At 40.1% G+C, this 14,078-nt stretch overlaps 1 protein-coding gene across 9 annotated transcripts in view; it reads right to left on the reverse strand.

The window, feature by feature from the left end:
- The window catches only part of prpf4bb (pre-mRNA processing factor 4Bb), an 84,378-nt gene that overhangs the window by 17,988 nt on the left and 52,312 nt on the right, over positions 1-14,078 (reverse strand). For all 9 annotated transcript variants that reach the window (XM_072283688.1, XM_072283689.1, XM_072283691.1 and 6 more), the window contains exons 7-10: positions 13,455-13,528; positions 10,497-10,587; positions 6,107-6,254; positions 1,811-1,948 (exon numbers count right to left, since the gene is read on the reverse strand). In XM_072283688.1, the coding sequence (XP_072139789.1) occupies positions 1,811-1,948; positions 6,107-6,254; positions 10,497-10,587; positions 13,455-13,528 (451 nt within the window). The remainder of the gene's footprint in view (positions 1-1,810; positions 1,949-6,106; positions 6,255-10,496; positions 10,588-13,454; positions 13,529-14,078) is intronic.

Consider the following 14,078-nt stretch of genomic DNA (forward strand, 5'->3'; position numbering starts at 1 on the left):
CTGGGCTGTAAGATCGTCTACTTTATTCTGTATACTGTGTGCATTCAAATAACTCCTTCAGTCCTGTATTCATTGCTCTTTTTGATTTTACCCTGAGGTTACACTTCAACTCATCCCAGTTTTGCCCCCATCATCTGCCTGTACTTCCTCACTACATACTACATCTACTTGTATACCAACTGCCCTAACAGCTCTAGCGAATGTGTCCACAAAGATATTGGACCCCCTCAAGTTCAGGTGTAACTGCCATTTTCATACATGTCATATCTTCCCGAGAAGAGATCCCAATGATCCATAAATCTGAAAGGATGCCCCATGCACCAATTGCTCAAACATACATTCATCCTATTCTCCTTGTCACTGGGCTGTGGCAGAGGCAGCAATCCAGAGATTACCACCCTAGACGTCCTCCTTTTCAGCTTTGTACCAACTCTCTATATTCTCTCTTCAGGCCTCCTCCCTTTTCCTAACTATGTCATTGGTAGCAACATGTACCATCGGTTGCTCGCCTTCCCCCTTTAGAATACTGTGGATCTGATCCATTACTAACACTGGCACCTGGGAGGCAAAATGCAATCCAGATGTCCTTTTTACATCCACAGAATCTCTTATCTGCTCCCCTAACTATGGAATCCCCTATCACTACTGCATTTCTCTTCTCCCTCCCTTCCTTCTTAACAGGAGCAAAGCTCAGTACTAGGTCCACTGGTATGTGCACCCACCACCCCCCCCCAAAAAAAAGAAAAATATCCAAAGTGGTATGCTTATTATTTATGAGAATGGCCACAGGCTGCCTGTTCCCTTTCCTTCTCCTGACAGTCACCCAGGTATCCAGCAGATTAAGATGCTTGAAATTGATAGCAAATGTATTCTGGCTGGAGGTCCATCTGTACTGGAAACTCTGCTGTTTGTGATATATAAAAATGACCTACGGTGTATGGATTAGTATCACAGAGAATACAAAGATGATGTAGAAGATTGCGAAAGGATACAGTAGGATATGTACGAGTTGCAGATATGGGTGGAGAAAAAGCAGATGGAGCTTAATCCAGGCAAGTATGAGGCGTTGCATGTTAGATCTAATGTGAAGGGACAGTACACTGTTAATGGCAAGACTTGATGGTACTGATGTACAGAGAGATCTTGGGATGCAAGTCCACAGCTCTCAAAGTGGCTGCACAAGTTCATAGGAGGGTAAAGATGGTTTATTAGTCAAAGCATTGAGTTCAAAGCCAGGAAATTATGTTGCAGCTTTATAAATTTCTGTGTTTGGCCACATTTGGAGTAATACATTCAGTTCTAGTCACCCCATTATAGGAAGGATGTGGAGGCTATGGATGAAACTATAGAAAATGTTTGCCAGGATGCTGCCTGGATTAGAGGTCGCATGCTAGGAGCTATTTAGAGTTAAAGGGAGATCTGACTGAGGTTTTTAAGATTATTACAAGCACAGACAGATGACTGGTACCTTTTATTCCGGATTGAAATCTCTAATACAGTAGATTTCATTTAAAGTGAGGGGATTAGGTTCAATGGACAAGTGAAGGGCAAAGTTTTATTTTTATTACACAGAGTGGTGGGTGCCTGGAATACTCTGCTGGAGTGGTGTTCAAGAGGATCTTAGATAGGCAAAAGAATCTGCAGAAAATGGTGTAGGTTGAAGGGCTTGTTCCTGTGCTGTACTGATTGATATTCATCTCCACCAAGCAAACCAGTTTTTATCTGTCTCCATCAAATATGAGCAAAGTATTGTTAGTGAGTAGGAACTGTCAAGAGATTAAATTTACAGAGTTATTCAGCACTCAGTTACCTCAGAGGTTCAAAGACCAAGCAGAGATGTTGCTTGTGGTAGAAATGCCTAAAGAGTCTCAGGCAGTGGAACTTGTCATCAGGATCTGCATCATTCAATTTCTTTAAGAACTCCAGCTCTTTCAAACCAGTCTTCTGCCTGCCACACAAATAGAATCAAATTTATTTTTATTGAAGAGGAGAAAACTGAATGCCAATAAAGTAAAAGACAACATTGTTTTGACGCAGTCTACTGATGCAGTGCAGTCAGCGATACATGTAGATGAGCTTTTAACGTGAGAGGGAGGTTCGGGCAGGAGCAGAAATTGACCAAGGCATCTACTAAAGGGCACACATGGATGCTGTGATGACCTCATTACTGAAAATGTAGTCAGAGGTGATTAAATAACCACATTTACTACTTCTGCACTTTCAAAATCTGTTATCTGATGGTCTACACTTAGAATGTGTTACTCACAGCAAGAAATGTTCACAACATTCATTCAGAATATAATTCATAAATTACCCCATTGAAGAGTTATTAGTGCTTCAGTACACTGATAAAGCTTTGGAAATGTGTTACTGAAACATTTGCAGATATTAGATGCATGGAATTTCAAGCAGCATTTGACAAACTACACATGGAACTTATGTAAAATCTTAAGGGATAAAAGGGGATGAAAGTAACTTAGTGATATACAGTGTAGGAATGATCAGGTAATTTTCTGAACTTTGGTACACGATGAAGAATATCCAAGAAAATTAGGAACATAGTAACTAGAGATAACAGGCCAGGGAAAAAAAAACACAGACATTTAAGTTAATTAAAAGACAGCCATAAAATTTAAATATTCATACAGATTTATTCACAAAACTGGTATTCCTGGAAGCACAGGATCAGTAGTTGGATAGATAGGGAATTGCTTTAAAGACAGAAGGCAGAGTTGTGGCAAACTTGCTTTTATAAAAGAGGATGGTAGAGTAGTGGTCTATAGGGACCAGTATTGAGACTACTATTTCCTTTAATATATACATACTGTAAACATGGTAGACATTGGGCTGCAGGGCAAAATTTCCATATTTGTAGTGGCACTAATCTTGACAATATAGTAAACAATAATAGGATAGTGAAGGGACTGCAAGACAGACAAGTGGCAGATGAAAACGAGTGAAGTTGGATAAACAACTGAATGAAAATAAACTACAGACTAACAGAAAAAGCAGAGGAATGGTCCTGATGGGATTTCACTATTAGTAGCCAGCACAGAATTAATGGGTGGAAAGGCTGACTTTTGTGTCATAATTCTATGATTCTACTGAACAAGACAGCAGCTGCTTTCAGGAAGACAGACAAGATTGAGGGAATGAGATACTCTCTAGCTGTTAAAATTTCAGTAATGCACTTTGGGGAAATCAACATGCAGAGCTATTATTAACTCTACTAGTTTTATTAACTCTACTAGTTTGATTACAATTCAAGAGCAGACAGATTCACATTCATATTTCATAAGAAATGTTACACGATACAAGGGAGACTTGCTCTATTAGTATGGCGAACACTTAGTCCCAAGTACAACAGCATTATGGTCATGTAACTGAAAATCCAGGGGCCTGAATTAACATTCTGAAGGAACAAGCTCCAATCCTACCACAGAAGCTGTGTAGTTTAAATCCAATTAGCAGAATATGAGGCTAGTATCAGTTCTTAGGAACGTGAAACAAGGTTGCGATAAAAATCAACTTCACCAAAATCCATTAAGCAAGGAAATCTACTGTCCTTCATTGAGGACTTGAAGGACATAGGAAAGGTAATAACTTCTATATGGCCTCAGAAATGGGTCACAAAAGCACTCTGTTGAACCAAATTGCAACACACAAAAATACCGAATGATCTGGGTCATCAACCAAGATACTGGACACACAGGGTCCAGCCGAGCTAATAAATCATTATTCTTTCAGGGTTAATACTATTTCAAAATACCACATAGCAAGTGTGTTCAGTGAGTAGGAGACTTCAACAGCCATTATTTAGAACAGTTCACCAGCAGTCCAAATGTCCGAGTTGGCCAAGATTAGGAAAACATAGGTGAGGGCAGGACAAGAACCAAGACAATGGATAAATCTATGAGGTGTTACAGATGCATCTACCCATAACAATATTATTAGGACTGAATACCGCCTAGTCTTGATAAGATGAAGCCCCAATTACACAACAAAGCCAGTAGAGTTGTGGTATGTGCTAAATGAGAAAGATGAACTGGGTAGTGCTATGAAACCGTTTACAAAAAGGGGCCTGGAAGAAACAAAGTATGTTTATTGCTTATTTATTTTTATTTCATATGGCCTCGGTAGAGTGGATATGGTGAGGATGTTTCCTAAGACCGAAGAACACAGCCTCAGAATAGAGGGGCATCCTTTTCTTTGAATGGTGAACCCGTGGAATTTGTTGCCACAGGTGGCTGTGAAAGCCAAATCATTGGATATATTTAAGGCAGAGGTTGAAGATTCTTGATTGGTCAGGGCATGAAGGGTTACAGGGAGAAGGCAGGAGAAGAGGTTGAGAAGGAAAATGCGTCAACCATGTTGAAATGGCGGAGCAGGCTCGATGGGCCAAATGGCCTAATTCTGCTCATGTCTTTTATATGAAAACATAACAATGCTGAGTGGAGCCAAAGATGGCAAAAGTGAGGTGGCCGTGGAAGTGGAATTCCTCTGCGCCCCCTTATCTTCAGCTTTATCAATACCCTTCCTCCAACATATGGTCAGGGACTGGCTATGTTAATCACTGGCTGCATTTCATACCATTCCACTTACAATTCCACAAACACTTCTCATATGGAACAAGACCTTGGTAACATTCAGGCACAAAAAATAACATTGACTAGGTGACAGCTGTTACCTCCGCGACAGAATCCAACCAGCTCTCCTTGATGTTCAATGGCATTACCTTCACCTAATCCACTGGAGAATACCACTGAACACAAATTGAACTAAGACAGTCATAGAATCAGACAGCCTGGAAATTGGGCCCTTTGGTCCAAATTGCCCATGCTGACAAAGATATCTGTCTCTATGGCCCAAAAACCTCTAAACCATTTCATGTAATTGTCTAAATGCCTTTTAAACATTGTAATTAAAACCATCTCTATAGCTTCCTCGATATATCCACTACCCTCTGTGTAAAAGTTCTCCCCCCTCCCGCACCCCCCAAGCCCCTTTTCAATTCTTCCCTTCTCAATTTAAACCTATGTCTGCTAATTATAGATTCTCCTATACTGGCAATAAGACTGACTAATCAACTTATCCCTCATATTTTTATAAACTTCTCTAAGGTCACCCACCCTCAGCTTCCTTTACCTGAAGGGAAAATCAGTCTATTGGGTCTTATAATTCAAGCCACAAAATTGCTGTGGCCCAAGAAAAACGCTTACCGAATAATTCATACGCTCACTCCCCAAATTCCTTCCATTATTTGCAAGGTTCATACTAATAATGTAAAGGAATGAGTTCAATTGCTTGTATCCAATAGAACAAGAGCTCCTGGCTAACCAGAATAAGGTAGGCTATTTGAATATCACCAGTCTACTTTTTCCAACCACTGCGAATCTAGCCAATGCCATCAACAAGTTGCACTGCAGCAATGTACCATTTTGTTTTTAAACAACACTGCCAAGCCTCAAAAAAATCTACTATTCTAAAAAGGACAAGGGCAGCAGGTACTGGGAACAGACACACCCATTGGTCACATATGACATCCACCTAGAAATTAATCCTATCTAATAATCAGAATATATTCACCAGCGAATGCAATAGTTCAAAGTAGTGGCTCACCACCAATTTCTCAAAGACAGTTAGTAATGGGCACTAAATATTTGTCTTTCTAGCCATGTTGCTATCCTAACATATGAACCAGTTATCTTTTGCAGCACCAGTTTCTATAAACCATACGCAAACAACGAACATGTTATAAATGAAATTATAGTCCAATTTTAAAAACTGTGATGGAAATGAATTCTATTAGCAGCATATACTGTGTCCCAATATTACCCACCATTATAGTCTGCAGGTCTTGCGAAGCCATTAGAAGATCCAAGGGTCCACCCTACTCTGCAAAGCTGATTGCCATAGGGCAGTAGCAGACTTCATATAACTCTTAGTGTATTGTAAAAGGAAACTTGGGGCTGTAACACTTTCTACACTGCCTCTGGTCCACTCTGATGGTTTTACATTGTGATAATTACACAAATGATACTTGATGTAATGGAATGATCTGATTAGAATCTTGGAACAGCCCAGCTTTACTCTGCAGATGACTTACATGAGCTCGTTGTTCCTGATGATTTTGACTGCCACCTCCTGGCTAGCTCTTGCCATATCTCTGGCACGTACAACATTACTGAAAACTCCTTGACCAGTGTAACCATATACACTGTAACGCTTATCCAGAACTTCCCCAATATTTACTCCTGAAAAAAAAAATCAATAATTACAATGGTTATAACATAAACAGTTGCATGAAAGTAAAGCAAGAGACTCTTTCCTCAGATGATCAGGGGATATTTATAATGATCAAATTCAGCAATCTATAATTTTCCTATCATCTACTCCAAAGTTCTGCCAAATATTAGAATTATTTGTCCTGTAGTTAGTCGACTGACGCCTTCTCTCCTAATTGTCCACTATCGCCATGTTTCCCAGGTAAGTAATTTCTAGATTTAATTTTCCCCCCTTCTGAGAAGCAACTTTAATGTTCAGTGTTAGATCCAGGCTAAATCATGCAGTGTACCAAATACAAACTTTTGCTATTTGTTACAGTACCAAATCCAATCATTTTATCACATTCAAGTGATAATCCCACATAGGTTCATTAAACCAGATATTGCAGCCTTTTATAATATGGCTTACCAAAGTAACCAGTGAGGTCTAAGTTTAATGCGAGACCTATAAATCTGTTCCACTTCCTCAATAGCACTTGCAGCACAGAATTATAGAACTTCTGAGGTTCAATGCTCATTATCATGAACAAATTTGGTTTCGTGCCAGAGAAAAGCCACCATGGACTCTTCTTATATGCCTCCTGAAGGCCAGCTTAATAGCAGTCCTGGCAGATGTCTGAAAGTTCACTATTTCCCCTCCTCCCAGCTCTAGTTAGAATTGGTGTTTGACTTGCAGAGCTGAATATGGGAAGAGGAAATAATAAGATAAGTAATAGCTTGGAGCAACTCCTCTCACCACCCCCGGCCTTTGTCCCACTGAAAAACTATTAATACTGGTGCTCCTCTATTACATCTATTAAGTCAAATAAATCCAGAAAGATGTTAATTTGCTCACAGGAAGCTTTCTGACCATTGTATACATCCTTAAAATGGAAAAGCTATTTAAGATGAGCATTTCCATAAGCTACAGAAATGGACCCCCTATCAATTATGCTGCAGAAACAAAACAAGCAGCAGCAAAATCTCACATGCAGGAGTGTCAAATTCAGCCAGCTGTATACCAGTTGTTTAGCTTAAAGGATAGTTAGAATTTCAGAACAATTTCTGAACTGGCTGTAGGGGACACAAATTGAGCACGCCCTGTTCAGTTCTTGAAGATCTAAAAGGTCTCTGCTCTGAGGCCCCCCTCCATCCTTACTCCTTCCCATTCCTCCACCTTCCTTTCCAGTCTTGATGAAGGGTTTCACCCGAAACTTTGACTGTTTCTTCTACTCCATAGCTGCTGCCTGACATTCCGGTGTGTTGCACAAGTCATCAACAAGTACAGCACTAGTAACAGAATATGTGGCATCTACAGAATTTAATGTTCTGCTCAGATACAGTATAAAGTAAATTTATCTTTGCCTAAAGTGAGTCCCAGAATTGAGTAATTTTCCTGCTTCACTTTTCTGCTAAATTGGGGGAAGGCTAATTACAATATTAGACAGGAAATTGAAAAAGTAAGTTGGTAACCTACATCTGACATGAAAGACTTCTGAAGGCCAGTTGATAAAAGTTCAGGACCAACATGATCCTATCAGCATGAAAGGCAAAGATGGCAAAGGTTCAGGAACCTTGGATTACAGAGATATTATAAATACAATTTTTTTTTTTTTTTTTTAAAAAGCACGTAAGCTCTAGGAAGCTGAAATCAGACAAGGTCCTTAAGGAATATAAATCAAACACAAAAAAAAACTTAATCAGGGAGTTAGGAGGCCTAAAAAGGAGATTTATATGTTACTTCAGAGCAAGTGGGTGGGGTCCTTAATGATTAGTATACATTGGTATTCATCAAGGACATGGATGATGGTGAAATCACGGGGGGATAAACTGATATTCTCGGTCTTGTCTACTTTAAGGACAAGGTGGTGTTGGGTGTAAGAAAAACATTAACGTAGTTATGTCACCAAGGCTTGATAGGGTCTAAGCTAGGATACTGAGAAAAGCAGGGGAGATTGTTGGGGCCCTGACAGAAATCTTTAGCGACAGGCAAGATGCCAGAAAATCAGTATAACCAAAAAATTATAGATCAATGAATCTTGCATCTGAGATAGAGAAATTACTGGAGAAGATTCTTAAGATTTGTTTGTATTTGGAAAACCATGAGCTTGTTAGGGATATAGTCATTATAGCATTATGTGGGGAAGTCAAGACTCACAAATTTGAGTTTTTGAGCAAGTGGCGAAGATGACTCGATGAAGGTAGGGTGTTCTCTACATGAACTTCAGTAAAGCATTTGACAAGCTCTCTCATGGTACGCCAGTCAAAATTAAGTCACATGGGATCCACAATGAGTTGTTTAAATTGGATCCAAAGGTAGTGGAAGGAGTGTTTTTCTAAATGCAGCTCCGTACAACCAGTGGTGTTCTGCAAGATCAGTGTGGGACCTCTGTTGTTTATAATATGGGTGAAAATGTAAATGGTTCTGAGCAATAAATTTGCAGATGACACAAAAATTAGTGGAGTTGTGGATAGGGAGGAAAGTGTCAAAGAATACAGCAGGATACAGACCAGCTGAAAATTTGGGCAGAGAAATGCCAGATGGAGTTTCATTCTGACAAGTATAAAGTGATATATTCTGGGAGGTCAGTGTACAGTAAATGACAGGACCCTCAGCTCAGAGGAATCTTGGGGTGCTAGTTCACAGGCCCCTGAAAATGGCAGCACATGTGGACATGGTAGTAAAGAACATGTTCAGCACGTACGTCCTTACTGGTCAGGGATTTGAGTGTAAAAGCTGGCTAACCATGTAGCAGCTGTCAAGCTTTGCTTAGGTCACCGAGCATTGTTCACACTTCTGATCACATATCAGGAAGGAGAGTGTAGAAGAGCTTGGAGAGGATATTGCTTGGATTGGAGAGTATACGTAGATAATAAGGAGAGGTTGGACAAACCTGGTTTGTTTCCCCTGGAGTGTCAGTGGCTGAGAGATAAATGATAGAAGTACATAAAATTATGAGAGGCATAGATTAGGTGGTTAGTCAAAGTCTTTTCCCATCGCTGGAAATATCAAACAGAAGGCAGCAAAGGATTAAGGAGGGAGAACGTTTAAAGGAGATTTGTAAGGCAAAGTTTTTTTGATTTACATTGAGAGAGTGGCAGGTACCTGAAACATGCTGCCAGATGAGTTGGTAGAAGCAGTTACAATAGCGCAGAGGCACTTAAACAGAGAGATGAACAGCTAGGGAATAGAGGCTTTCAGATTTGCATCATGGTCACTGCAATATGGTGGAAGGGCATATCTTTACAGTACTGTTCTGTGTTCACAATTACATGGACATGACGCCAGAGGAACAAAGATTAGAAATTGATGGAGTGAAGGAATTTAAATACATGTTTGAAGGTAATGGTTGAAAAACTCCAATAATCAAATAAAATTTACAGAAGGAACATAAGTAAGTACAACAGAAGACCTTTCATGCCTGCTCTTCCATTTAATATGATCATGGCTAATCTGATCTTGGTATCTGCAAACACAGTTCTCATTACCCTCAATTCCTCTCTAGTCCAAAGTCACCCCCACCCTCAACCATACCGGCCTTCGAAGTGTGAAATTCTGGTAATTCACAACCCTCTCAGAGAAGAGGCTCTACCTGATCTCATTCTTCAAGTGGCCTACAGCATTTTTTTTTTCCTTTTTAAAATCTTTTCCCCCGGCAGATTCCCCGCCGACCTCCCTCACTCACTCGCCCACCAACCGTCGCAAACACCAGGCTACAGCATTTTAAAGATTAGTTCTACCCTGTCAAATCCCATCACAATCAACAGCCTCAATAAAATGACTTGTACTCTTGTACTCCTCGAAATACATGTTAATTCCAGAAATCTAACTATCAATGCTACACTGCCTTCTAATATGCCTTTCCTTAAATATGGAGTCCAAAACCATGCAATATTCTAGGTGTGGTCTCACCAGAGCCCTAAGCAGTTAAAGACTACCTTTCAGTTAATTAAATGACTTTGATTGTGACACAAGGAAACTTCACTGTAATCTGATACCATGGGTATCATTATGTTAATTATGAGATAAATACTGCTCAAAGAACAAGAATTCTCTTGCTGTTAAGTAGTATTTGAACAGCTTAGTAACACCCCTCCAACAGTTCTACAGTTCTTCAGAATAGTGAAGAAGTAACGGACTTGATTATGGATGCGTAAGTTCACGATACACCTTTTTAATTAAACCCTCCCATGCCACTTTTATAAGATAGCTTAAAAGATACAAATACTCACTATAATAGCCTTCTGCATCAGTCCAGTTATCTCTGAGATTGGGATTTTCTTTGAAATCTTTTCCAAATCCAGCAGCTCTCAGATGAGCACTCTGGAAACAAATATATAGACCAGATTTCTAAATATTATTCACAATGTTTGCTTATAATAAATAACATTTGGCCATTCTGCAATACCTTTTCAAAAAAGGATGTTGTTTTAGACTAACTGCTTAACCTTTAACAGTAATTTTTCCAAAACTATCATAAAACACCAACTAGGAGTGGCAGGTAAAATTAAAAGCAATGGGACTGTGTGGGTCATTGCAGCCAGAAAGGATGCTTACAGTGGGACAGCTGCTTAAGGAATGATAGAACAAAGGACTAGGGCATTTAACTGAGCCGGAGCTATACATCACCCAGCCTTATCTCACTATCCTGCTAGTATCTTCTTTACAAGTGGTGATTAATGGTTGGCTTGGATTGGTAGGGGAAAAAGGCCTCGTTGTACGCTGTAAGATTCTACGATTCCAAGAAACTATTATATTTTCAGCGTTATTTTGAAAACAAAAATCAAACAACAGATAGTAGAAATTATGAAATAAAAGACAGAAAATGCTGGAAGCAGAGCAGGTCAGGCAGCACCTTTGTCAGGTAAAGTCCTGTGATTTGAAATGTTAGCTATTTCTCTTTTTAAAGATACAATCTTTTCTGCGGAATGTTTCTAGCATTTGCTCTTTTTATACTGAAACATCTGTGCCAGGGATTTCACTAGCTACTATTGTGCAAACCTTTTGTATTGTATTATTAAGTACATACCAAATAGCAGACAAGCTATTTGTAGTTGTCCTCGTATATATACTATAGAAGGCTTAAAGCACAAGTAAGGTAGTTTTAGATTTGAAACTGCCAATAGTTTTCTCTTTCTCTAGCTGTGGGTAAATATTAAAATCTTTTGCAAAATCAGTGGACATACACTCAGTGGCCACTTTATTCGGTACACCTGCACATCTGCTCGTTAATGCATAAAAGAATGAAAACATGGTAAAGCGTTCCAGTTGTTCAGAACAAACATCAGAATAGGGAAGAAATGTGATCCAGTGACGTTGACTGTGGCTTGGCTGTTGTTGCCAGATGGCGTATTTCAGAAACCGATCTCCTGGCATTTTCACACATAACTATCTGCAGTTTACAGAGAATAGTGCAAAAAAAAATATCCAGTGAGCATCAGCTCTGAGGGCAAACACCTTGTTAACGAGAAAGATCAGAGGGGAATGCCAGATTGATTCAAGCTGGCAGCAAGGTGACAGTAACTCAAATAACCATAGATTACAAACGTGGTGTACAGCAGAGCATCTCTGAATGCACACGTTGAACCTTGAAGTAGATGACTGTGACAGCAGTAGACAATGAACATACAGAAATACATCAGTGACCATTTTACCTCCTGTACTTAATAAAATGGCCGGAGTGTAAAAATTAAACAAAAACCCTTTAATTATTGTTCAGTAGAGTTTTGTTAATTATAGTATAAAATTTGCTACCCTACAGATTTATTCTTCTGTTACAAAGGGTCACATTACAGCACAGAAGCTGAGCCTTCAGCTAACTATGTCGATGCCAACCTTTTTACCCATCTACCCACAATATGGCAGTGCCTGTCTAAGTGCCCCTAAATATAGCAACTGTATCTAATTCCCCATCTCCACTGGCAGAATGTCCTCTGTGTAAAAAGTCTGTTGAACAAAATAGCTATTACTAACTTCAGAAGCCCTTTGTTGGTCAGGGTCGACCATGGATGTTGTGTTCTAGCTGTTGCAGTGCTGGCTGTCAATACACAAGCTAGGACACAACAATATGGAGAGCAAGCTATTTCTCCACGCACCTCAAATTCAAAGGACCAACAGAGACCAATGCAAAGGCGCTGCAGGAGTCGCCAGTCAGCACTGAACTCAAAATGGAACTAACTTAGGCTTAGGGACTGTGCCGCAATGCACAGCTCAAACCACATCATCAAGTTCGCCGATGATACGACCGTGGTGGGTCTCATCAGCAAGGATGATGAGTCAGCATACAGAGAGGAGGTGCAGAGCCAACAACCTGTCTCCAAATGTGAACAAAAGAGATGGCTGTTGACTTCAGGAGGACATGGAGCAACCACTCTCCACTGAATATCGACTCCTCCGTAGAGATCGTTAAGAGCACCAAATTTCTTGGTGTTCACCTGGCAGAGAATCTCACCTGGTCCCTCAACACCAGCTCCACAGCAAAGTAAGCCCAGCAGCATCTCTACTTTCTGAGAAGGCTGAGAAAAGTCCATCTCCCACCCCCCATCCTCACCACATTCTACAGAGGTTGTATTGAGAGCATCCTGAGCAGCTGCATCACTACCTGCTTCAGAAACTGCACCATCTCAGATCGCAAGACCCTGCAGCAGATAGTGAGGTCAGCTGAGAAGATCATCGGGGTCTCTCTTTCCACCATTACAGACATTTACACCACATGCTGCATCCGTAAAGCAAACAGCATCATGAAGGACCCCATGCACCCCTCATACAAACTCTTCTCCCTCCTGCCATCTGGCAAAAGGCACCGAAGCATTCAGGCTCTCACGACCAGACTACGCAACAGTTTTTTCCCCCAAGTCATCAGATTTCTCAATACCCAGAGCCTGGACTGACACCAACCCACTGTGTACATTGTCTTGTTTATTATTCATTGTAATGCCTGCACTATTTTGTGCACTTTATGCAGTCCTGGGTAGGTCTGTAGTCTAGTGTAGTTTTTGTATTGTTTCATGTAGCACCATGGTCCTGAAAATCGTCGTCTCGTTTTTACTGTGTATTGTACCAGCAGTTATGGTCGAAATGACAATAAAAAGTGACTTGACGACTTGATATACATTTTGAGTAAAAACAAGATAGGACTTAAGTCATCCTGAACTGCCTTTAACATGTGACATTTTATAGAATATACATACGTCAAAATAGGCAGCAAACATATCATCGGATTCTGTAAACATATCCGGAACTGTTGGCTTCTTCAGAGCAGCTCCTGCATGAAAGAATTAATTAATTTCAGTCACCATTATCCAGAACTTTAAATAGAACAAGCACTTCACAAAGGTACAAATCACTATTAGGCACAGGAAAGCAAGATCCCATACACTACACACTGATGCTTCTATCTCCAGCATCATCGAGGAAAAGGGAAACTTAATACTTTATTTTCCTTCCATGGTTACTTAACTGTTACATTTCCAGAGTTTTATTTTTATTTTGTATTTCCAGCATCTGCAGGTTTTTGATTATTTGCTTTCGTGTTTGTTAGACAATGAAAACAGTGTTATGTTGCAGATTGCAATTTTCAATTGACTGCAAAAAATGGATACACTTACACTACTGATGTTTCAGGCAGAGACCCTTCGTCAGGACTGACGAAGGGTCTCGGCCTGAAATGTCGACTGTACCTCTTCCTAGAGATGCTGCCTGGCCAGCTGCGTTCACCAGCAACTTTGATGTGTGTTGCTTGAATTTCCAGCATCTGCAGAATTCCTGTTGTTTACACTTACACTGCCATTGGTTTAAAACAATATCTTCAAGCA

This window comes from Mobula birostris, chromosome 19 (assembly GCF_030028105.1).
Source record: "Mobula birostris isolate sMobBir1 chromosome 19, sMobBir1.hap1, whole genome shotgun sequence".
Classification (NCBI taxonomy): Eukaryota; Metazoa; Chordata; class Chondrichthyes; order Myliobatiformes; family Myliobatidae; genus Mobula; species Mobula birostris.